Genomic DNA, 22,187 nt, shown 5'->3' with positions numbered 1-22,187 from the left:
CCATACAGATCAATATTTGAGAAGATATGAAAAGAATGAGTAGTCATGCATCAGTCGTTATTAAAATGCAAACCATAATTTATACACATGGGGATCCTTTTTTAATCCCAGCAGATGTATATTACACTGTTATGTCCCCGTGTGCCCTGTCACTTGAGTCAATACCATTTCCCATAAGCTTTCTGTAAAAAACTGATTTTCCAATAAATAAAGCTGAGGAGTGGCCACATACAGAGGTGCCAACATTCTGAATCCTTTCACCATTTCCTCCATACAGTGGGGAAATGGTTTTGTTTTTATTCCCACAATGCACTGCAAAGACGGTACTGGATGAAGGCAGCGGAGTTCCTCCTTGTAACGGGAGCCTGTCCTGTCGTTTATGAGCTGAAGAGGTTAAATCGGAGACTGTTGTGATCCCACACGCAGCACGGTGACATGTGTTTGTCACTGTCATTGTGGTGACATTTAAAAAGCTGTCGTGGGCTCCGATGCCTCCTGTGTGGATCAGAAGGGCCGTCTGTTCCCTGGAATAAATACCCGGGATCCAGCAGGGACTTCCGCCTCTCCTCTGACAGCTATGACTGTACGCCTAAAGGGGGTTCTGGTTTACCTTTTATGCACACCCATTCGATAGGTAAAGCTGAGCTCCAGGCAGGTATAAAAGAAAAGCACAATAATTCAGCTTTGAGTTCATTCATATGTTATTAAATGTATTTTTAAATACGTGTACTGTAAGTACCTAAATTTCATCTGGTACCGGCCTCTTGGAATTATCTGTCTGGGTTGAGGTAGAAAATGCACAAGAAGCAATCGGCTGTGCTGATGTGTTCACGTGCTAACAAGTAGCATGTTGAAAGGAGAGAACAGATTTGTAAAGAGATGAGCTCATGCTACTACTTCTTTCACTGTCCAGTCACAGCCTGGGGCAGGGACAAGACCAGTAAAGCTGAGCTCCAGGCATATTTATTTTCCCCATGCAGTGGGGCTATGCCTGCACTGCATGGGTCAACTGCTGGTTTTTGTCTAGGGGTTCGGTGAGCCGAGATATACTCACCTAATCCTCTAAGCGCAGGAAAAAAGAGAGGAAAGATCCCTGGTGCCGCACACCAACGGAGTCCTATGGTGGTCTGAGAGAAACAACCTAAGCTTGGGCTCCCACCAGGCCACGCCCCAACATGTATCGCTCCGCCCCCATAGCTTAGTCATGGGGATGCGCAGGACTGGTCCCGTTGGCTCCTGCCATCGCCCCCAGCGGTCTTGTGTGGTGGACGGTTCTGACGTCATCTTGCCCATAAACTGGCTCTGGACGTGAAGACGTCTGGAACAGTCCACTGCTGGATGTGGGGGAGCAATGTTTTCCGGAGGATCGCAGGATCAGGTGAGGCTCTGTGTTCACCCCTAGACAAAATAAGCAGGTAACCCATGCAGTGTGGGCACAGCCCCACTGCATGGGGAAAAAAAAGTTGCCTGGAGATGGAGTTTACAGTAGTTGGAAACCTCTGAAATAAAAATGAACAAAGCATGTCCTTCTCTAATGTGTACTTGCCTTGATCCAAAGCACCTAGTGTGATTTCTGGCTGCTCGGTCCTTCCTCTGCTAAACCTATAATAAGGCTGACCTGTAGGTACAATGAATATCTCCTAAATGTGCACCCTTTAGGACTGGGGTCTCCAACCCCCCAGACTGTTGATGACCGGGCTGCACAGAAGGAGATGAGCAGCGACCATGGTCCGCACAAGGCTATCACAGATCATGTTCGCCGCACACCTCCTGCTGTGCGACCATGCCCATGTGTTCTCACCCGGCTCCTCCATCTGCCTGGCCAATGATGTCATCCTATTAGCAGGGCAGGGGGTGGGAGGAGCTGCAGATTGGAATGGAGGGCTCCTCACGCCCCCTGCCCTGCTAATAGGATGACATTGTCGGCCAGGCGGAGAAGCTGGAAGAGGAAACACAGACTGATCACAGCCTCTGCCCTGCCAAAGGTATGAGTCCTGTGCTGGAGAGGCAGACATCAGTCCCCCATTTTACATTACAGTACCCCCTTTACAGAGCGGTCCCCTTTACATCACAGTGCCCCCTTAACAGTGCAGTCCCCTTTACATCACAGTACCCCCTTTACAGTGCAGTCCCAATTACATTACCGTGCCCCTTTACAGAGCAGCCCCCATTACATTAATGTAAAGAGGCACTGTGATGTAAAGGGGACTGCACTGTAAAGGGGCACTATAATGTAAAAAGGGGGGGGGGGGCTGTGTTGTAAAAGGGGAACTGAGGACAGACTCCGTAAATATCCCATCTCCCAACTGGTCCGCCAGCCAAAGCCCAACCTCAAGTTTGTAAAATCTTCATCTGATTGGATGAAAAATCAATCCCATCTATGACCAGTCAAACTGTGAGCTTTGCGTATACCTGGGGTCTCCTGCTAATACATGGTAGTAGCGAACCCAGACTTCATCCCTACTTATCCGTCATTAGATATGGTGGCTGCATTAGTTTTCTGGTCTCCATTATCTTCACCTAGTGATCCTTTTTTTTTTTTTTTTTTGGCGACTCTGGTGGGACACGAATAGTAGGTACTTTCTAATTCTTGCTATGAGGTCCGAACTGCACCCTCCTCTTGTACTAGGTTCTTCCAAACGCTAGCTATGAGGTCCAAACTACACCCCCCTCCTCTCTTGCTAGGTGCTTCGTAATCCTAGCTATGAGGTCTGATCTACACCCCATCCCCTCCTAATAGGTACTTCCTAACGCTAGCTATGAGGTCTGAACTACACCTCCTCCCCTCCTGCTAGGTGCTTCCCAATCCTTGCTATGAGGTCCAGAATACACCCCTTTCTCTCCTGCTAGGTGCTTCCTAACTCTAGCTACGATGTCCGAACTACACCCCCTCCCCTCCTGATAGGTACTTCTTAACCCTAGCTATGAGATCCATACTTTACCCCTCCTCTCCTGCTAGGTGCTTCCTAACCTTAACTATGTGATCCATACTACACCCCTCCTCGCCTCCTAGGTGCTTCCAAACCCTAGCTATGAGGCTCGAAATACACCCTCTCACTTCCTGCTAGGTGCTTTCTAACCACAGCTATGAGGTCTGAACTACACCTCCTCCCCTCCTGTTAGGTGTGTTTTTCTTCCCAACCACAGCTATGATGTCCGAACTACACCCCCTCCCCTCCTTCTGCGATGGATCAGACAACAGCTAGGAAGGAGACAGATGCTTCATAATGGCAACTTGTCTTAGCTCTGAGCACTTTACCGAGACAAGCTGCGGCAAAAGGAATGCAGAGCTCGAAACATTCCCCCTCCCTCTGCATTCCTCTTGCTTTTTCTTGTCTCAGTAAAGTGCTCAGTATTGAGACAAGCTGCTGTTATAAAGCATCTGTTTCCTTCCTAGCTGTTATCCAATCTGTCATAGCAGGAGGGGAGGAGGTGCAGTTCGAACCTCATAGCTAAGGTTAGGAATCAGCTAGCACCATGGGACAAAGTACTTCTTGGACTTCTTTCTATAGAACAGTAAAAAATTATAATGATAGATCATCGTAGGTTTTGAAGAAAAGATGAAAGCTATTGAAGCCACTAGGTTTAGGGACTTGGGAATTTTTTCCACTTCTGTCATAAGGGATAGAAATTGCTCAGAGCCATGTTATAAATAGGCAGAATGGGTGTTTAGATTGTGGTGGTTAGCATACATGCCTGCCAATTCCTGTCTACCTTCCCTATGGTTTGTGGAAGATGTAGCCTTGCATTTGTGATGTGTCTTCTGTCGCCTTCTCTCCAGGTTGTGTGGTGCCCTCTCCCATTAACACGTCCTTCTCTGTCTCTCTTCTACAGTGGCTGAATCAAAGTCACAATGCAGGTGTCAACTATGCAAATCGCAATGCTACCAAGGTGAGAATCCATAGGAGGGTTGCTCTGATTGTCTGTGACCGCAACGCTTAGGCCTCATGCTGCTAAACTAATTATATCCTGCGAAGGGGCCTGAATGATGGCATAAAGCTCCCCACCTTGACTACAAGGCAAACCCACACCCGGCTGCTGCATGCATTTCCAATGAGAAGCTCTCTCATTCCAAGAGTCCTCTTCACCAGACTGTTTATGACATGTACGAAGGACACTCCATCTCAGCCCCCTTTGATATTCCCTCTAAGGAGATTTATTTTCTTAGTACTACATTTCACCCCATTTCTAAACCGATATTCTAGCATATCCCAGGATCTTCCTACCCAAAATGTTGTGCAGCCCATACAACCACATCATGGTAATTCTCCTTCCCCAATCATCCTCACCAAACCATGTTTGACCATGTAAAGCAACATTGCATGATATATACACACACCATACGCTGATCAGCCATAGCTTTATGACCACTGATCAATATAGTGAATACATTGATTATCTCATTACAATGACATGTGAAAGTGGGTTGGATATATTAGACAGGGCAGCTGTTAGAAATCACGGGGCCTCATACAGCCAACCTGACAGGGCCCTCTCCCTTCCTAATAAGCACAGATTACTATGCCTTAGTTATGAATGAACACAGTGAGTGATCAGTAACAATCACTTATTGTATTTAATCAGTAAAGGAAAGGGCTGGTAAATATGACCTATTGACCAGACCTTTTCCCCACTCTCAATCCTGAAGGAACCCAATTGTGTGCTTGCAGTTGCCATGGGAAGGGGAGGGGGAAGTTGGCAGCATTGCGTGGGTGGAGGGGGAACATGGGGGGCTGGGCAGCAGGGAAAAACTTACGGTACACAGGGAGGGTGTTCGGTGTGGCGAGCGGCAAGTACTTGGAACCCATCCCTTGTATGGCTCTATGCAGCAGCTGAAAGCTGGATTTCTCTCCTGTCCCTCCCGCCAGCTTTCAGCTGCTACAGAGAGCCATACAGGGGATGAGTTCCAAGTACTTGCCGCTCACCACACCGCACTCATCCCCTGTATGGCTCTCTGCAGCAGCTTAAAGCTGGCGGGAGGGACAGGAGAGAATTCCAGCTTTCATCTGCTGCAGAGAGAGCAATACAGGAAAGATCTGTTCCAGTAATTGCTGCCCACTGCACCGATCCCCCTCCCATATGTTTCCCCCTGCTGCCCAGGCCCCCCGATTGTGCCCCCCCATCTATTTCTCCCTGCTGCCTGGGCCCACCTACTGGTTCAGGCCCTATACAGGAGGACCAGTGGTATTTTCTTATCCACGGCCCGAATATTAGGCAGCAAGTGAACATGTTGTCCCTGAAGTTCATGTGTTGAAAGCAAAAAATGAGCATTGCAGTTTGTTGTGTATGGAGCTATACAGCCAAGTGTTACAGGGCCTTTGCCTCTTCAGGTAAAAGGAAGGTGGTTAGGGGGCAGTAAAACCACAGCTTTACAGCGGTTAGCCCTATCTTTGTTCAAAAACCCTTGAAGTTAGCCAAGACTCCTCCTCCTGACAAATATCTAAAAGGTATGAAATAAAAATAACACATTTGGCATGCTTTGTGAATGGGAACACATAAATCTATAGCGGGTAATTTCTCAGATTTGACTGCAAAAGTGGAAATATGCTTTAAAGTCAGCCTGTTGCTTTGTCCTGTTTTGGCCCTAAATATAGTCATCTAAGAGATGTCTGGAGAAGATGTAGAGTTCCCCCAGATATAACACTTGTTTCCCTATCCAATTATCACCAAATGGATTGAGGGATTAGTTGTGTCCTTTTCCAGAAAAGTCCAGAATACGTAAGGTTGGACCCTGTACTGTTACTAGAACACATGTAGATTGTGAAAAACACAAATGTCCTCGTGTGAAGGAATTCCTGACTCTTTCATTACTGTCTTCTCAGCCTTCTCCAACATCCAAGTTCATACTGGGATATACTGGAGCTGTGATCAGCGCGGTCTCTATAGCGGTAAGTGTTGGACCATACGGTAATTATTGTTTTTAGGTACTTTTACAATTTTATGGAATTTGGTGGGGTCTAGAGAGTCCATCGATCGACTTTGGTACAGTCAGCCTGCCCTTACATGGATCGATACTTGACTGGACAAGCCGAGATTTGAACCATCTATGGCAGGCTTACGTTTGTGAAGTGACAGGAGAACTTACAGAAGCTGCATAGAAAAGTGGTGAAAGAACCAGTTCTAGAATATAGTGATGAAAAGAAAAAAAACATCCTTTGGAACAGAGTATAAATAAATAAATAATAAACGGTTTTAAATCGTCATACAAATATACACTATATTGTCAAAAGTATTGGGGCGCCTGCCTTTACACACATATTAATTTTAATGACATCCCAGTCTTAGTCCGTAGGGTTCAATATTGAGTTGGCCCACCCTTTGCAGCTATAACAGCTTCAACTCTTCTGGGAAGGCTGTCCACAAGGTTTAGGAGTCTGTCTATGGGAATGTTTGACCATTCTTCCAGAAGCGCATTTGTGAGGTCAGGCACTGATTGTGGATGAGAAGGCCTGGCTCGCAGTCTACGCTGTAATTCATCCCAAAGGTGTTCTATCGGGTTAAGGTTAGGACTCTGTACAGGCCAGTCAAGTTCCTTCACCCCAAACTCCCTCATCCATGTCTTTATGGCCCTTGCAGGCTCCTCTTCTGGACTGAAGTTGCATACTCTGATTTCACTGCACACTGTGAGCTTTTGTATAACAAGCCTTGATTCAAATACTAACAACATCTCACAAAGCCATCCATAGTTTAGCCCCCAGCTACATCACCAGCCTAGTCTCAAAATACCAACCTAATCTCTCTCTTCGTTCCTCTCAAAACCTCCTACTCTCTTATCTCCCTCATCACCTCCTCCCATGCTCATCTCCAGGACTTTACCAGAACCTCTCCAATCCTATGGGACTCCTTACCCAAATCTGTCTATCTCCTACTCTATTAGCTTTTATACGATCCCTGAAAACCTTCCTCTTCAGAGAAGTGGATAATGTCATGGCGCTCTCTAATATAGCTGGGTGGTACAAGGGAGGGGGATGAGAAGGAGAAGGGGGTATGGAGCAGCGGAGAAAGGAATCCAAAAGGTGATGGGAGGGGGGGCCACGTTCGGCGGCTGCCAACTGGAGCGAGGAGAGGCTCTGAGGAAAAGAAAGCAGGAAAGAGCGGCGCCAGCTTAGTGTAGCATAAATTTATTCAGCAATAATGAATGTAGCAACTTACCCTGAGGTAAGGTTAGACAGGTACGATAGGTGTAGTGGGCTCATCCATCTTCTTCTCCTGGGGAAGTGCCGTAGAGGAGGGTGGTTTAGTGCCGGTGGTGTGGGGAAGCTGTTGTTCGGCAGCCTGTCAGTAGGATTCAGCGGCGGCGCGCCACTGCCTGACGAAGGGGCACGGATGCTCCGAACGCGTGCAACCCCTATCTTCTTCCCACCAGGAAGTGACGTTGGTCAGACCGGAAGCAGGTAGCCGGAGCCCTGCTGCGAACGCTCCGCTGCCGCTGCTGAATCCTACTGGCAGGCTGCCGAACAACAGCTTCCCCACACCACCGGCACTAAACCACCCTCCTCTACGGCACTTCCCCAGGAGAAGAAGATGGATGAGCCCACTACACCCATTGTACCTGTCTAACCTTACCTCAGAGTAAGTTGCTACATTCATTATTGCTGAATAAATTTATGCTACACTAAGCTGGCGCCGTTCTTTCCTGCTTTCTATTCCTCTTCTGAGAAGCCTATCCTACCCACACCTAACAACTATACTTCCATTTTCTCCATCAGCCCATCCCCCACGGTTATTGCCTTTTGTTTCACTTGACCCTCCCTTCTAGATTGTAAGCTCTAACGAGCAGGGCCCTCTAGTTCCTCCTGTATTGAATTGTATTGTAGCTGTATTGTCTTCCCTCATATTGTAAAGCGCTGCGCAAACTGTTGGGGCTATGTAAATCCTGTATAATAATAATAATAAAAAAATCACCAAAAGAAAGCTCTATTTGTGTGAGATGATATTAATATAATTTGTGTACAGCGTTGCATGACTGTGCAGTTACCAGCTAAAGTAGCGCAGTGCTAAATAGCAAAAAATGGCCTGGTCATGAAGGGGGTAAAATCTTGCGGAGGTCAAGTGGTAACATTGTTGTATCTGTTGGTGCTATGTAAATCCTATGAAATAATAAAAATACAAAGTAAAGTAAAAAAAAAAAAAAAGCGCTGACTACTAGGGTGGGATTTTTCTCGGGGAGTGGACATAAAGTAACTGTTTTTTTTAGGCTAAAGAGAGTTGTGATAAGTAGAGAAATAAATACATGCATGTCAGAATATAGCGGAGAAGGGAACACAAACATTGGCTCATTAGGCGAAGAATCAGTATGGTCTTTGGCCTTCCTCCAGCATCCAAGCAAATTAAGAAATAATTATTACTAATTGGAAAGTTATTGCAGGCTAATTGGACTTGGGTCAGAGCCGTCTGTGCGCTTGTTGGGTGCGGAGAGTGAGGTTTTACGGTGGAGAGGTTTCGGAGCGGGCCCTTGCTGAGGTCAATCAGGCCTATCATGTGACCACATCCAGGTCATGTGCACAGCGACCTTTCCATTTCAGTATCCAGTTTGATTGGAAGATGGCGGCAGGGCTGTCCTCGGTGTCATAGCTACGGTTGTCATTGGGAGATTTACTAAACTTGTCCGCTTCCAGGTTTTTTTTGTCATAGCCTAATTAACCACTTTTTCCTGCTTTACGTCCAGGCCACTTTTTGCGATTCGGCACTGTGCGACTTTAACTGACAATTGCGCTGTCATGCAACGCCGTACCCAAACGAAATTTACGTCCTTTTTTTCCCACAAACAGAGCTTTCTTTTGGTGGTATTTGATCACCTGTGCGATTTTTATTTTTTGTGAGATTAATAAAAAAAGCGACAATTTTGAAAAAATAATAATATTTTTCTACTTTGACAGTTAAAAAATATCCAATATATTCAATTTTTGTCATATATTTAGGCCAAAATGTATTTAGCTACATGTCTTTGACAAAAAATTCTCAATGAGTGTATTTTTAACTGCTTTAAGACCGGAAGATTTTACCCCCTTCCTGACCAGGCCATATTTTGCGTTTTGGCACTGCGTTACTTTAACGGACAATTGCACGGATGTGAAACGCTGTACCCAAATTAAATTTATGTCCTTTTTTCCCCACAAACAGAGCTTTCTTTTGGTGGTATTTGACCACCTGTGCAATTTTTACTTTTTGCGCTATAAACAAAAAAGAGCAACAATTTTGAATAAAAAAAAACAATATTTTTCACATTTTTTTTATATGAAATTCCCCCCCAAAAAAATGTAAAATTTTTTAACATTTTAGGCCAATTTGTTTTCTGCTACATATTTTTGGTGAAAAAATCGCAATAAGCGTATTTTGATTGGTTTGCGCAAAAGTTATTGCGTTTACTAACTACGGGAAATTTATGTCACTTTTATTGTTTTTTTTTTTAACTAGTAATGGCGGCGATCTGCGATTTTGTTTGCGGGACTGCGATATTGCGGCGGACAGATCGGACCCTTGACTGACATTTTTGACACTTTTGGGGTTACCAGTGACATTTCTACAGTAATCAGTGCTATAAATATGCACTGTTAACTGTAAAAATCACACTGGCAGGGAAGGGGTTAACTTTTATTGGTGATCAATGGGTTAATGTATGCCTGGTGCTTACTGACGTGTGTGGGGGGAGGGGACTGAGTGACACAGGGACAGATCGCAGGCTCAGCTATGCTGAATTCTGCAATCTGTCCCTGTCTGTCACTTAGGAGATCCGCCCGCTCTGTTTACACAAGCGGGCGGATCTCCACACTCGATCCCCGACTATCGGGGAAGAGCAGCGGTGATCAACGCCTCTCCTCCCCTGGCCCGACTCCCGGTGTGACTGAATAAACCGGGAGCGAGCCTCCGGCGGCGCGCGTGCGCCGCCCACAAGGGGAGGAGTCCAGCGACGTAGACCTACGTCGCTGGACGATAACGAGCCACTTTGCCGCAGTACGCTCAATGTGAGCGGTCGGCAAGTGGTTAGGCTGAAGTTAGAAGCTGATTGGCTACCGTGCACAGCTGTGCTCCAGTTTTAGTAAATCTTCCCCTTTGTGCCGGTTTTGTTGCAACAAAATGTTACTGGGAATAAAAAGGGGAACTAGCATTGGACTGTATGCCTGCCAAGTAATGTGTCGGAGTCACACTTCCAGGTATTTACCACCTCTTACAGAGATCGCAGTACTCCTTCTGACAATGTCTCTATGTGCTTTTCTCTCCAGAAGGACAGCACCATCTTTGTTTAGGCATCATCAAGGGTCACTATCTTCTAGATGTGTGCAGAACGGAAAGATTTGTTTCATTTTGTATAAATTCGTTATGTTACTAATTTTGTTTTGTTGATTTGTTTCGGAATTTGTTTTGTTTAGTTTCATTTATTCAATTTCTAATTCCAAATTTTTAGAACATTTCGAATCGGTTGAAAACGTATTGACCGATCCAAATTATTTGTAAAAATTGGGCTGGGAAGCCGGCTGCCATGTCCTTAACAACCAATGACCCATAAGCTGTCAGCGGGTTTCCCCACTGACAGCTAAATGTTGGCAAAATAATGCCGGCAATGAAACATAAAGGGCCTGGTATGGAGTGAGACGGAGCGGGGACCCCATGGTGTTTTTTTTTTTTTTATTATTAATTTTCATTGCCGGCATTCTTTTACATTTCAGCTCTCAGCAAAGAAGCCCGCTGACAGTTAATGAGTCACCCGTTGTTAAGGACGCGGGGACCGGCTTCCCGGCTTGCTCCTTAACCACTTCAATACCGGGCACTTTCACCCCCTTCCTGCCCAGGCCAATTTTCAGCTTTTAGCACTGTTGCATTTTGAATGACAATTGCACGGTCATGCAACACTGTACCTAAACCAATTTTTTGTCATTTTTTCCACAAATAGAGCTTTCTTTTGGTGGTATGTGATCACCGCAAGGTTTTTTCTTTTTTGCTACACAAATCAAAAAAGACAGAAAAGTTTGGAGAAAAAAAAAGGTTTTTGTTTGTTATAAAATTTTGTAAATGGATACGTTTTTTCCTGCACTGATGAGACCGCACTGACAGGCACTGATGAGGAGGCACTGATGGGGTGGCACTAATATGCCGCACTGATGGGCACTGATATATGGTACTGATAGGTAGCACTGATGGGCAACACTGATAGGCGGCACGGATGGGCACTGATAGGCGGCACTGGTGGGCAATAATGGACACTGGTGGGCGGCACTGATTGCAATGATGGGCACTGGTGGGGAGGCACTGATGGCAATCATGGGCAGCTCTGATGGGTAGGGCACTGAAAGGCTCCCTGAGCCCTGATTGCCATTGCCACCTGGTGGCCATGGGTGGGCAATCCCTGGTGGCTCTAGTGGCACCCCCCCCCCCCCAAGGGTCTGCACTGGTAATCAATGCTCTGATTACCAGCACAGACCCCCCCCTGTCAGGAGAGCTGCAGATCGGCTCTCCTCTACTCGTGCCTGTGAGGCACGAACTGAGGAAAGCCGATCAACGGCACTTCCTATTTACTATGTGACCAGCTGTGATTGGACACAGCTGGTCACATGGTAAAGAGCCTACGTCAGTACAGAGATCGAAGATGCGGTGTGTCAGAGTGGACGTCATATGAAGGCCAGTCAGGATAATACAACCACTTTGCCACCGTCAATCTGCTATAAGGCAGGCGGCAAGTGGTTAACCACTTCAATACTGGGCACTTTTACCCCCTTCCTGCCCAGGCCAATTTTTAGCTTTCAGCGCTTTCACACTTTGAATGACAATTGCGCGGTCATGCAATGCTGCACCCAAACAAAATGTTTAGCATTTTGTTTACACAAATAGAGCTTTCCGTTGGTGGTATTTAATCACCAGGGTTTTTTTTTTTTTTTTTTTGCGAAGTAAACCAAAAAATACTGAAAATGTTGACCGAAAAAAAAAAAGTGTTTTCTTTGTTTCTGTTCTAAAATTTTGCAAATAATCCTTCTTCATGAATTTAGGCCAAAATGTATTCTGCTACATTTCTTTGATGAAAATAATCCAAATCAGTGTATATTATTTAGTCTGTAGGAAAGTTATAGAGCCCACAAACTATGGGATATACAGGTACATCTAATAAAATTAGAATATCATCAAACAATGTATTTATTTCAGTAATTCAATTCAAAAAGTGAAACTCATTTATTTTATATAGATGTGTTACACACAGAGTGATATATTTCAAGCATTTCTTTCTTTTGATGTTCACGATTATGACTTACAGCTAGTGACACCCTAAAATTCAGTATCTCAGAAAAAAACTCTCCTCTCCTCCAGCGCTGACAGGTTAGACGGATTCTGATTGGTCAGCACCATCCATGTGATGTTAGACTAATGGCCCAATGTTAGGTTGTAAATGGCCTGGTCATGAAGGGAGGGAAAACCTTCCAGAGGTCAAGTGGTTAAAGAGCTGCAGATTGAAAAGGAACGGTGATTTTTAATAACTTTCAATTACAATATGAATTGTGTAACAATTGTATACGTTATATTATTTAATTTTATTTGCAATTTCTTTTTTTCCTATAAAAGTGGAGTTACCCTTTTTAGTTTTTCACATGCTGTGTCCTCTTAATCAATCCATAAAATTCCTCTTTTTAAATAAATGGAAAGGAAAAAGTGCATGAGCAAAAAAGTATGTACAGTGCATTCGGAAATTATTCACAGCGCTTCAATTTTTCCACATTATCCAAAATTAATTAAATTCATTATTTCCCTCAGGATTCTACAAACAGTACCCCATAATGACAACGTGAAAGAAGTTTGTTTGAAATCTCATTTGTTAAAAATAAGAAGGCAAAACAAATCCCATGTACATAGGTATTCACAGCCTTTGCTCAATACTTTGTTGAAGCACCTTTGGCACCAATTACAGCCTCAGGTCTTTTTGAGTATGATGCTACAAGCTTGGCACACCTATTTTTGGGCAGTTTCTCCCATTCTTCTTTGCAGGACCTCTCAAGCTCCATCAGGTTGGATGGGAAGCTTCGGTGCACAGCCATTTTCAGATCTCTCCGGAGATGTTCAATCGGGTTCAAATCTGGGCACTGGCTGGGCCACTCAAGGACATTCAGAGTTGTCCCGTAGCCACAACTTTGTTATCTTGGCTGTGTGCTTTGGGTTGTTTTTCTGTTGGAAGATGAATCTTCGCCCCAGTTTGAGGTCCAGAGCGCTCTGGAGCAGGTTTGGAGCATCAAGAATGTCTCTGTTCATTGCTGCATTTATTTTTCCCTCGATCCTGACTAGTCTCCCAGTTCCTGCCACTGAAAAACACTCCACAGCATGATGCTGCCACCACCATGCTTCACTGTAGGGATGGTATTGGCCAGGTGATGAGCGGTGCCTGGTTTCCTCCAGGCATCACACTTGCCCTTCAGGCTAAAGAGTTCAACCCTTTGTTTCATCAGACCAGAGAATTTTGTTTCTCATGGCCTAAAAGTGAATTTAGGTGCCTTTTGGCAAACTCCATGCAGGCTGCCATGTGCCTTTTACTGAGGAGTGGCTTTAGTCTGGCTACTCTACAATACAGGCCTAATTGGTGGAGCGCTGCAGAGATTTTGGATCTTCTTGAAGGTTCTCCTCTCTCCACAGAGAAACGCTGGAGCTCTGTCGAGTGACCATCGGTTCTTGGTCACCTCCCTGACTAAGGCCCTTCTCCCCCGATCGCTCAGTTTTGCCTGGTGGCCCACTCTAGGAAGAGTCCTCGTGGTTCCAAACCTTTTTCCATTTACAGATGATGGAGGCCACTGTACTCATTGGGACTTTCAATGCTGCAGACATTTTTCTGTACCCTTCCCCAGATCTGTGCCTCCATACAATCCTGTCTCGGGTCTACAGACAATTCCTTGGACTTCATGGCTTAGTTTGTACTCTGACATGCACTGTCTTACCTGTGGGACCTTATATAGACTCCAGTGTGCCTTTCCAAATCATGTCTAATCAACTGAATTTACCACAGGTGGACTCCAATCAAGTTGTAGAAACATCTCAAGGATGATCAGTGGAAACAGGATGCACCTGAGCTCAATTTTGAGTGGCAAAATACTTATGTACATGGGATTTTGTTTATATTTTTAATAAGTTTGCAAAGATTTGAAACAAACTTTTTTCACGTTGTCATTATAGGGTATTGTTTTTAGAATTTTGAGGAAAGTAATGAATTTAATCCATTTTGGAGTAAGGCTGTAACATAACAAAATGTGGAAAAAGTGAAGCGCTGTGAATACTTTGCGGATGCACTGTACAGTGCAGTGCACCTAAACACCAGGGCCTGCAGTCAGGGATCACACATTCCGTAGTCTAATCTGCTTCTGGAAGTTTTAGTCCTCTTGTTGTGGTTTTTGGTGTTTATTCCCTCATTATACAGGATTGTAGGAGTTTTTAGTTAAACGCAGCTAAAAATACAGTGCCAAACAGCCCACCAGCTCCATCGGAATAACTCTCACCTCCCACAAGATGAGAATCTTTACTACCTTGCCTGTCGGAGCGCAGCAGCCCATACAAGTAAGCCGGGAACCGATCCACACACCTCCGGGGACAGGCAAGCTGAGTTCTGAAAGAACCTCAGATCAAGTCAGAGATTGGGTGCATACAACAGAAGAGGTTCAGGCACATTGTCTGTCTGTGTCCCTGTAGGGGAGATTTCCCTTCACTTCCTGTCCTTACACCCAGCTGTGACCCAAAAAATATGATCAGCTGTTCTGCATATTTAACTGAAAACGATACCTCAATTATTTTTCTTTTTTTTTTTTAAGAAAATTTTTATTTGGTTATCCAAAAGAATATCATGTGCAACATTACATGCAAAGGAAACAATAACAACTGCGGAAAATCATTGCTGAAGCAAAATTAAAGCACTGACGTTGAAATAAAACAAATGAATGGCAAAGTATAGAGAGGGAGAAAGAAGGGTAACTGAAAGAGATTGTTGATCAGTGGGAAGAATGTTCCTTATATTGATGGTCTGTGGGAAGAATGTCCCTTACATTGGTGATCAGTGGGAAGAATGTCCCTTACATTGGTGATCAGTGGGAAGAAAGCTCCTTACATTGGTGATCAGTGAGAAGAATGCTCCTTACATTGATGGTCTGTGGGAAGAACGCACCTTACATTGGTGGTCAGAATGCTCCTTACATTGGCGATCAGTGGAAAGAATGCACCTTACATTGGTGGTCAGGTGGTCAGTGGAAAGAATGCACCTTATATTGGTGGTCATTGGGAAGAATACGCCTTACATTGGTGATCAGTGGGAAGAATACTCCTTACATTAATGGTCTGTGGGAAGAACGCTCCTTACATTGGTGGTCAGAATGCTCCTTACATTGGCGATCAGTGGGAAGAACGCACCTTACATTGGTGGTCAGTGGAAAGAATGCACCTTACATTTGTGGTCAGTGGGAGAAGGAGGAGGACCCACTGAAGGAGCTCTCTCTGAGAACCAGCTTTTTTTAAGCCCAGGCCTTGCCTGCTAGCTTTTCCCAGGAACAATGCCTGATCCTGGGGAGGCCCTGGGAGGGATCCCCCTGATAACATAGGGCCTAGTGAGGAGGAGTTGCAGGACCTGACTGTGGGTCCAGGCCATGATGAGGACGTTGATGTCTTCAGCCAGAAGGTTATCGATTGTTTTAGGGCAATTGAAAGAGCTGAAGAAAAATGTAGTTTTGAAGGATGAACACAAATCCTTCAGAGCCAAGTACTTCCAGGCCTGAAGAAAAATTGTACAGCCATTAAGCCTGAGTTACAGGAATTGGGGGAAAAAGTAAAGAAGCAAACTTTATTATTGGAGAAGTTGAAAGCCAGAGGTAGAGCATTTAAAGAAAAGTTTGATACTGAGAGGAGATTTGCCAGTCAGACATCAGCAAGCTCTGTGAATCAGCAGCCTCAGGTAATGGATGACCCGGCCTGTGCACCTCTCCCCCCATGTCAGGCCTGGGAATTGCCAGCAGCAACCAGCCAGGGGGTTGAGAGTGAGCATGGAACCCTGACCTTCATCCAGGAGATGGTCACCCCTGAGAGCAGACATGTTTGCCTTTACTGACGATCCATCAGAAGGCCCTGAGGATGAGCAGAGGAGATACAAGCCAGCAAAACCAGTACTGGTGAAGAAATCCCAGTACACCAAGCTGCCTTCCAACATGTCTGCCCCACCCGCTGTGGTGGATGGTGTCCTAGGTGAGAAGGAGATCTGCATAAAGCTGCCTGATGGTGTTCCTGCTGTTTAGAAACCCAGTGCAGACATGCAGGGAAAACCCCTGACAGAGGTATCACCAGACCATCATACACCCCAGGCATGGATTTTGCTGCTCCTGCTGAGACCACTAGTCCCTCTACAAGCAAAATGTCTGCCAGCTCCAAAGAGTCTGCTTCACTTTCATCAGAGCTTCCCAGTGTTCCAGGGCTGATTGACCAGCTGATTGCTGGTGGAGGAGGGGATCAGCATGGTGCTTCAATTGGAGTGGAAGCAGCCATAGAAGTCTCCTGTAATGTTTCACCTGTTGCTGTGTTTAAACAACATTCCACTTCCACAGCTGAGAGCCCTGTCTTAGTGGAAGAGAAGCTCTTACCAGTACAGCAGCAACTATGGACACTGCTGTGAAGACAACAAGAATTATGAATGTGCCAGCAAGTATTAAGAATGACAATAATAATAAGGCAATGAATGTGGTGGTGGGTGGTGGTGAAGGGGTTAGTAATGGTGGAAAAAGTAAAAATGACATTTCTTCCCCTGCAGAGGAAGGATTCATCAGTTGTACAGATTAGGGATAGACCAATATGGGTTTTTCAGGGCCGATACCAATATTTTGGTCGCAATGTATCGGTATCGGCTGATATGGGCCAATATTTTGTACATTTAAAGTTTTGAAAAGTAAAGACAATTTTTGACACAAATCTGGTACTGAACATGTTCATTTTTGTTTAATGCATAATGGCTGGCTTGCTGGCACCCTGTGGTGGGTGGCTGGCTGTCTGTCACCTTGTGGTGAGTGACTGGCTGTCTGGCACCCTGTGGTGGGTGGCTGGCTGTCTGGTACCCTGTGGTGGGTGACTGGCTTGCTGGCACCCTGTGGTGGGTGGCTGTCTGGCACCCTGTGGTGGGAGGCTGGCACCCTGTGGTAGGTGGGTGGCTGGCTGTCTGGCACCCTGTTTGTGGGTTGCTGGCTGTCTGGCACCCTGTCTGTGGGTGGCTGGCGGTCTGGCACCCTGTTTGTGGATTGCTGGCTGTCTGGCACCCTGTCTCTGGGTTGCTGGCTGTCTGGCACCCTGTCTGTGGGTGGCTGGCTGTCTGGCACCCTGTCTGTGGGTGGCTGGCTGTCTGGCACCCTGTCTGTTAGTGGCTGGCTGGTACAGTGCTGGCCTGTGGGTGGCTGGCTGGCTGGTACAGGGCCTGTGGATGTGGGTGGCTGGCTGGCACCGGGCTGCTGTGGGTGGGTGTATGGCTGTGATACACTCCCGCGAGATTAGTCCCAACTCCAGACGAGGCTGTCCAAGGCGAGGTAGGCAGTCTAAGAAGGCAGAATGATGTCACAAAAATATTGGCAATATCGGCCAGTTCCGGGGCCGATACCGATATATCAGGGAAAGTGCATATCAGCCCCCAATATATCGGCCTTGCCGATAATCGGCCTATCCCTAGTACAGATTAACCCCGAATCTGTACAATTGTTATCTCCTGAGTTTGTGTCAGATGGTTCAAAACGGATGGATTTTCTGCTGGGAGGAATACAGGGATCTATGCTTCGGTTTTGGGTAATCGCACCACGGTGGGTGGTGGGAATTTTGTTACTTATAACAATCACAATTCAGGGAGGTTTGGTGGGGGGCTGGTTAGTGGACACAGGAGGAGGAATGTGGTTCAGTTGAGGTGGGAGGGGGAGGGAACCCCCTCAGTAAGGGGGAGGGTGGCTAAGCTGGTTTTGGAAATGGGGTTTAAAGCCTGTGATATTTTTGCTTTGATTTGTCTTTTGTGAAACCTGAGGGTTTGGATCTCTTTTGGGAGAGATATAGAAAGGGCCTTCAGCAGTGAATTGGTTTAGTGCCAAAGGTGATTTCAAGGCAGCCTTTGATAAAATCGGTGACAATCTTGGTGCATAACTAAATAATACTAGAGGCTGATTTAGTAGTATGGCTACACCGATATGGCGAGGTCCTCACTCAGATTTTGTTTCCCCTGGTGATGTGGTCCCCAAGTCTGTCCTTCCTGTGGTTGTTCCTACATCTACTGTGCATAGATCCTCCAGACTAGCGGAAGCTGCTTTTTAGCGGATCTTCCCTCTCGGCCTACTCCGGTCGATGGGGTTGAGGGAGGGGTGTCCATATCCCGTGTCTCACCCTCTGTTGAGGAGGATTCAGATGAGGAGGAGTGGGAGAGGATTAGGAGGAAGAAGAAGAGGAAAACCAGTAAAGCGGTCATTTCTTCTTTACAGTCAGACCCCGGAGGGGTTCCTCTTGGCAACACATTTTCTGTTTTATCAGGGGGATGAGTTGGTATCAGATTTGTCTATTTCTTTATCATTTATGGATGAGGGGGAGTCACATAGTATGAAGAGAGCTGTTTTGGGTGATGAGAGTGTGGTAGAGGTTAAGAAATGACTACCCCTATCATCCTGATGGCAGTTCCGGCTCCGATAAGGGTGGCGACTATTAATGTCGCCAGCATTAAATCTGCAAGAGCTTGTGATATTGCCTTATTTTTGCTCAGTGAGTTTGATGCTGAGATTTTATTTTTGCAAGAAACCTGGCTCAATACTTTGACCGATGTCCATCTAGCAAAAAGGGAGTGGAGATGCAGTCCCTCCTTTTGGTCTCTTGTGGCTGAGCCTTGCAGCGGAGTTGCAGTGCTTTTTAAAACTGATATGGTAACGTGCCGATGGGTAATTGAGGTAGAAATGGGGAGATGCATGGTCTTAGACGTCTCTGTTAGGGGGCAGGACCTGCACCTGATCAATATCTATGGACCGCAGTCAAAATGGGACAGGAAATCTCACAAAGATCAAGCTCTTCCTTTTTACATCCCAGCCGGTTGTCTTTTGGAGGTGACTTTAACACCATAATTATGCCGGAAGACAGGAGAGGCCCCAAAGACAGGCTGGGTTACGATAGCGTTTTTCTTAGAGATGTGGTTAGACAAGCAGGCCTGGTGGATGTGCGCATTAAGCACTGCCCTGGCAACACGGGATTCACTTTTCATAGAGGGAATAGTCAGAGTAGTATAGATAGGTTTTTTTCTAAAGGAAAACTCTGCTTTCTCGGCTCCTGAGTTGAGGGCGGTGGAGTTCTCTGACCACTGTATGCTGTCTTTGACTCTGAATGCCTCGGACACTCCACCCAGGGGAAGGGGTACATGGAAACTAAATTCGGCTCTCCTGGAAGATGTAGAGGTAAGACAGTCCTTTGAGGGGTTTTTTCAGGCACAGGTTTCTATTCTGGGCTTTTTCAGCAGTAAGTCAGAGTGGTGGGAGCTTGTGAAACAAAGGGCGATTGGACTTTTCAAGGCCATAAGTAAGAAGAAGCAGCTTGGTATGTATATTGCCTACCAGCATTTGCTGAGGAAGCTTGATCGTCTTGTCTTGTATGGAGGAGATCCAGGGGAGATCTCTGAGGTGAAGCTTCTTCTTTGGAAGTGTGAGTATGACCGGCATGCCTCTTTGGTTTAGGAGAGAGATTATGGGGAATATCATCCACCTGATCCTTACAAGAACTGTCAGCAAGGCATAGCAGTTAAGACGGTCTTAAGCCTGAGGGATAGTCCTGGTTCCCTGGTGAAGTCCAGATCAGGGATCCTGGAGATCTTCAGGTCATATTACGCCGGCTTGTAGAGCATTTCATCAAACCGATCTTGGTTTGAACAGATGCTTTTTAGGGCATAAGAAAGATCTGGAGTCTAACAGACCTCAGCTTCTCACAATTCTTATCTCCTGCTGCCCCCCAAATTCCTCTTCCCAACACAAATCCACTCCCCCATAAATCTCCTTGGGATGCCCCCCCCCTCACATGATAACACAATGCCCATGACAGTCGCTCCCCTCTGCCCACCCTTTGTCCCGCAATGCTTATTGCGATCACAAGGGATGTTGTTCATTCCTTATGATAGCAATAAAGTGGATTAAAAAATTTAAAGGGACAGTAATAAAAAAAAGTTTTAAATCAAATAATAAAAATAAAAATTAAAACACTCTTGCCCCCCCCCCCCCCTGTGCTCAGCCGTAAGTCCTGCACACATACGTAAATGGTGATTGCACCCCACATGGTGGACATCATAGGTTAAGCAATAATTCTAGGGCCAGAATTCCTGAGTACCTCCAAACTGGTAAAAATAATTTTAAAGGACCACCTATGTACATTTGAAGGTACCGTAGTTTGTAGCCATTCCACAGGCGTACTCCTCTTACCGGAGCTATTGGTAGCGGGGAAAACGATTCGATCCTTTCAGGTCCTAGGCAGGAAGTTGAGTGAGGGCAAGCTGGTTTTTTTTTAAACTCCAGATCTCACATTAAAGAGGTCTTGTCATGCTTATTTCTATTACAAGCGATGTTTACATTCAATTCTTTTTTTTAACCACTTAAGCCCCAGAAGATTTTACCCCCTTCCTGACCAGGGTGTTTTTTGCGATTCGGCACTGAATGATTTAATGGACAATTGCGCGGTCGTGCGACACTGTACCTAAATGAATTTGAAGTCCTTTTTTTCCCACAAATAGAGCTTTCTTTTGGTGGTATTTGATCACCTGTGCGATTTTTACTTTTTGCGCTATTAACAAAAAAAGAGCGACAATTTTGCAAAAATAACAATATTTTTCACATTTTTTTTATATGAAATTCCCCCAAAAAAATGTAAAAATCAAAATTTGTTAACATTTTCAGCCAATTTGTTTTATGCTACATATGTTTGGTAAAACAAAAAATCGCAAAAAGCGTATTTTGATTGGTTTGCGCAAAAGTTATCGCGTTTACTAACAAAGGGAAAGATTTTTGTAATTTTTGGTGTTTTTTTTATTTAACGCGTAATGGCGGCGATCTGCGATTTTTTTTTTTGCGGTATTGCGGCAGACAGATCGGACCCTTGACTGACATTTTTGACACTTTTGGGGGTACCAGTGACATTACTACAGTAATCAGTGCTATATATATGCACTGTTACTGCAAAATGACACTGGCAGGGAAGGGGTTAACTTTATTGGGGAAGGAGGGGTTAAGTGTGTCCCTAGGGGCGTGCTTCTAACTGTGATTGGACATGGCTACTGGTGTAGGAACAGTGATCAACGGTCCTACATAGTAGAACCGTGTGATCTCTATTCCTACACAGGGGAGAATGACAGACGGCTTGTTTACATTAGCCGCCTGCCTTTCTCCCTCTCCACCGACGATTGCTATGTGACCGGCGGACATCGGGTCCGCCGGTCACACGCACGGACTTCCAAAGGGAACGAGCCGGGGCGGGCGCCCGCCCGCTATTGGCTCACAAACTAGTGACAGGCAAGTGACGTACCGGTACGTCACTTTGCCTGGCCGGGCTGACCGCCGCAGTATATGTACTTGCGGTGTTCGCCAACCGGTTAAGGTACAGTGTAAAAATAAAAGGTAAAATAAATAAGAAAAAAGAAATGTAAAGTGGCCCGACCCTCCGCGCAGAAGTGAACGCATATGCAAGTCACGCCCACATATGTAAACGGTGTTCAAACCACACATGTGAGGTGCCCTAGACCTTCTCTGTAACTCTAAACCGGTAACCTGTAGAAATTTTTAAAGCATCGCCTATGGAGGTTTTTAAGTACCAATGTTTGTTGCCATTCCACGAGCGTGCGCAGTTTTGAAGCATGGCGTGTTCGGTATCAATTTACTCAACGTAACATTATCTTTCACATTATAGAAAAAAAATGGGCTATCTTTATTCTTTTCTTATTTTATTTTTTTATTCAAAAAAGTGTATTTTTTCCAAAAGAATTGAGTTTGTAAGACCGCTGCGCAAATACGGTGTGACAAAGTATTGCAACGACCCCCATTTTATTCCAGCCAAACTGGTTAAAATGTTAAAATGTATTTTTTCCTGAAACTTTGCATTTTAAAAATAACTGTGCAAATACCGTGCAACAACCACCATTTTATTTTCCAAGGTCACTGCTTTAAAAAAATCTATAATGTTTGGGGGTTCTAAGTAATTTTCTAGCATAAAAT

The 22,187-nt window shown here is 45.4% G+C and overlaps 1 protein-coding gene across 1 annotated transcript in view; it reads left to right on the top strand.

Moving 5' to 3' along the window:
- Positions 1 to 22,187, top strand: part of SFXN5 (sideroflexin 5) — a gene marked incomplete at its 5' end in the record, with an annotated part of 451,990 nt that overhangs the window by 197,798 nt on the left and 232,005 nt on the right. The window contains 2 exons of the mRNA XM_082264426.1: positions 3,835 to 3,891; positions 5,823 to 5,888. Of these exons, the coding sequence (XP_082120552.1) occupies positions 3,835 to 3,891; positions 5,823 to 5,888 (123 nt within the window). The remainder of the gene's footprint in view (positions 1 to 3,834; positions 3,892 to 5,822; positions 5,889 to 22,187) is intronic.

This window comes from Pelophylax lessonae, assembly GCF_965119305.1.
Source record: "Pelophylax lessonae genome assembly, chromosome: 1".
Taxonomy (NCBI): domain Eukaryota; kingdom Metazoa; phylum Chordata; class Amphibia; order Anura; family Ranidae; genus Pelophylax; species Pelophylax lessonae.
Note: the sequence above shows the minus strand (reverse complement) of the source record. Positions and strands in the feature narration are given on the sequence as shown.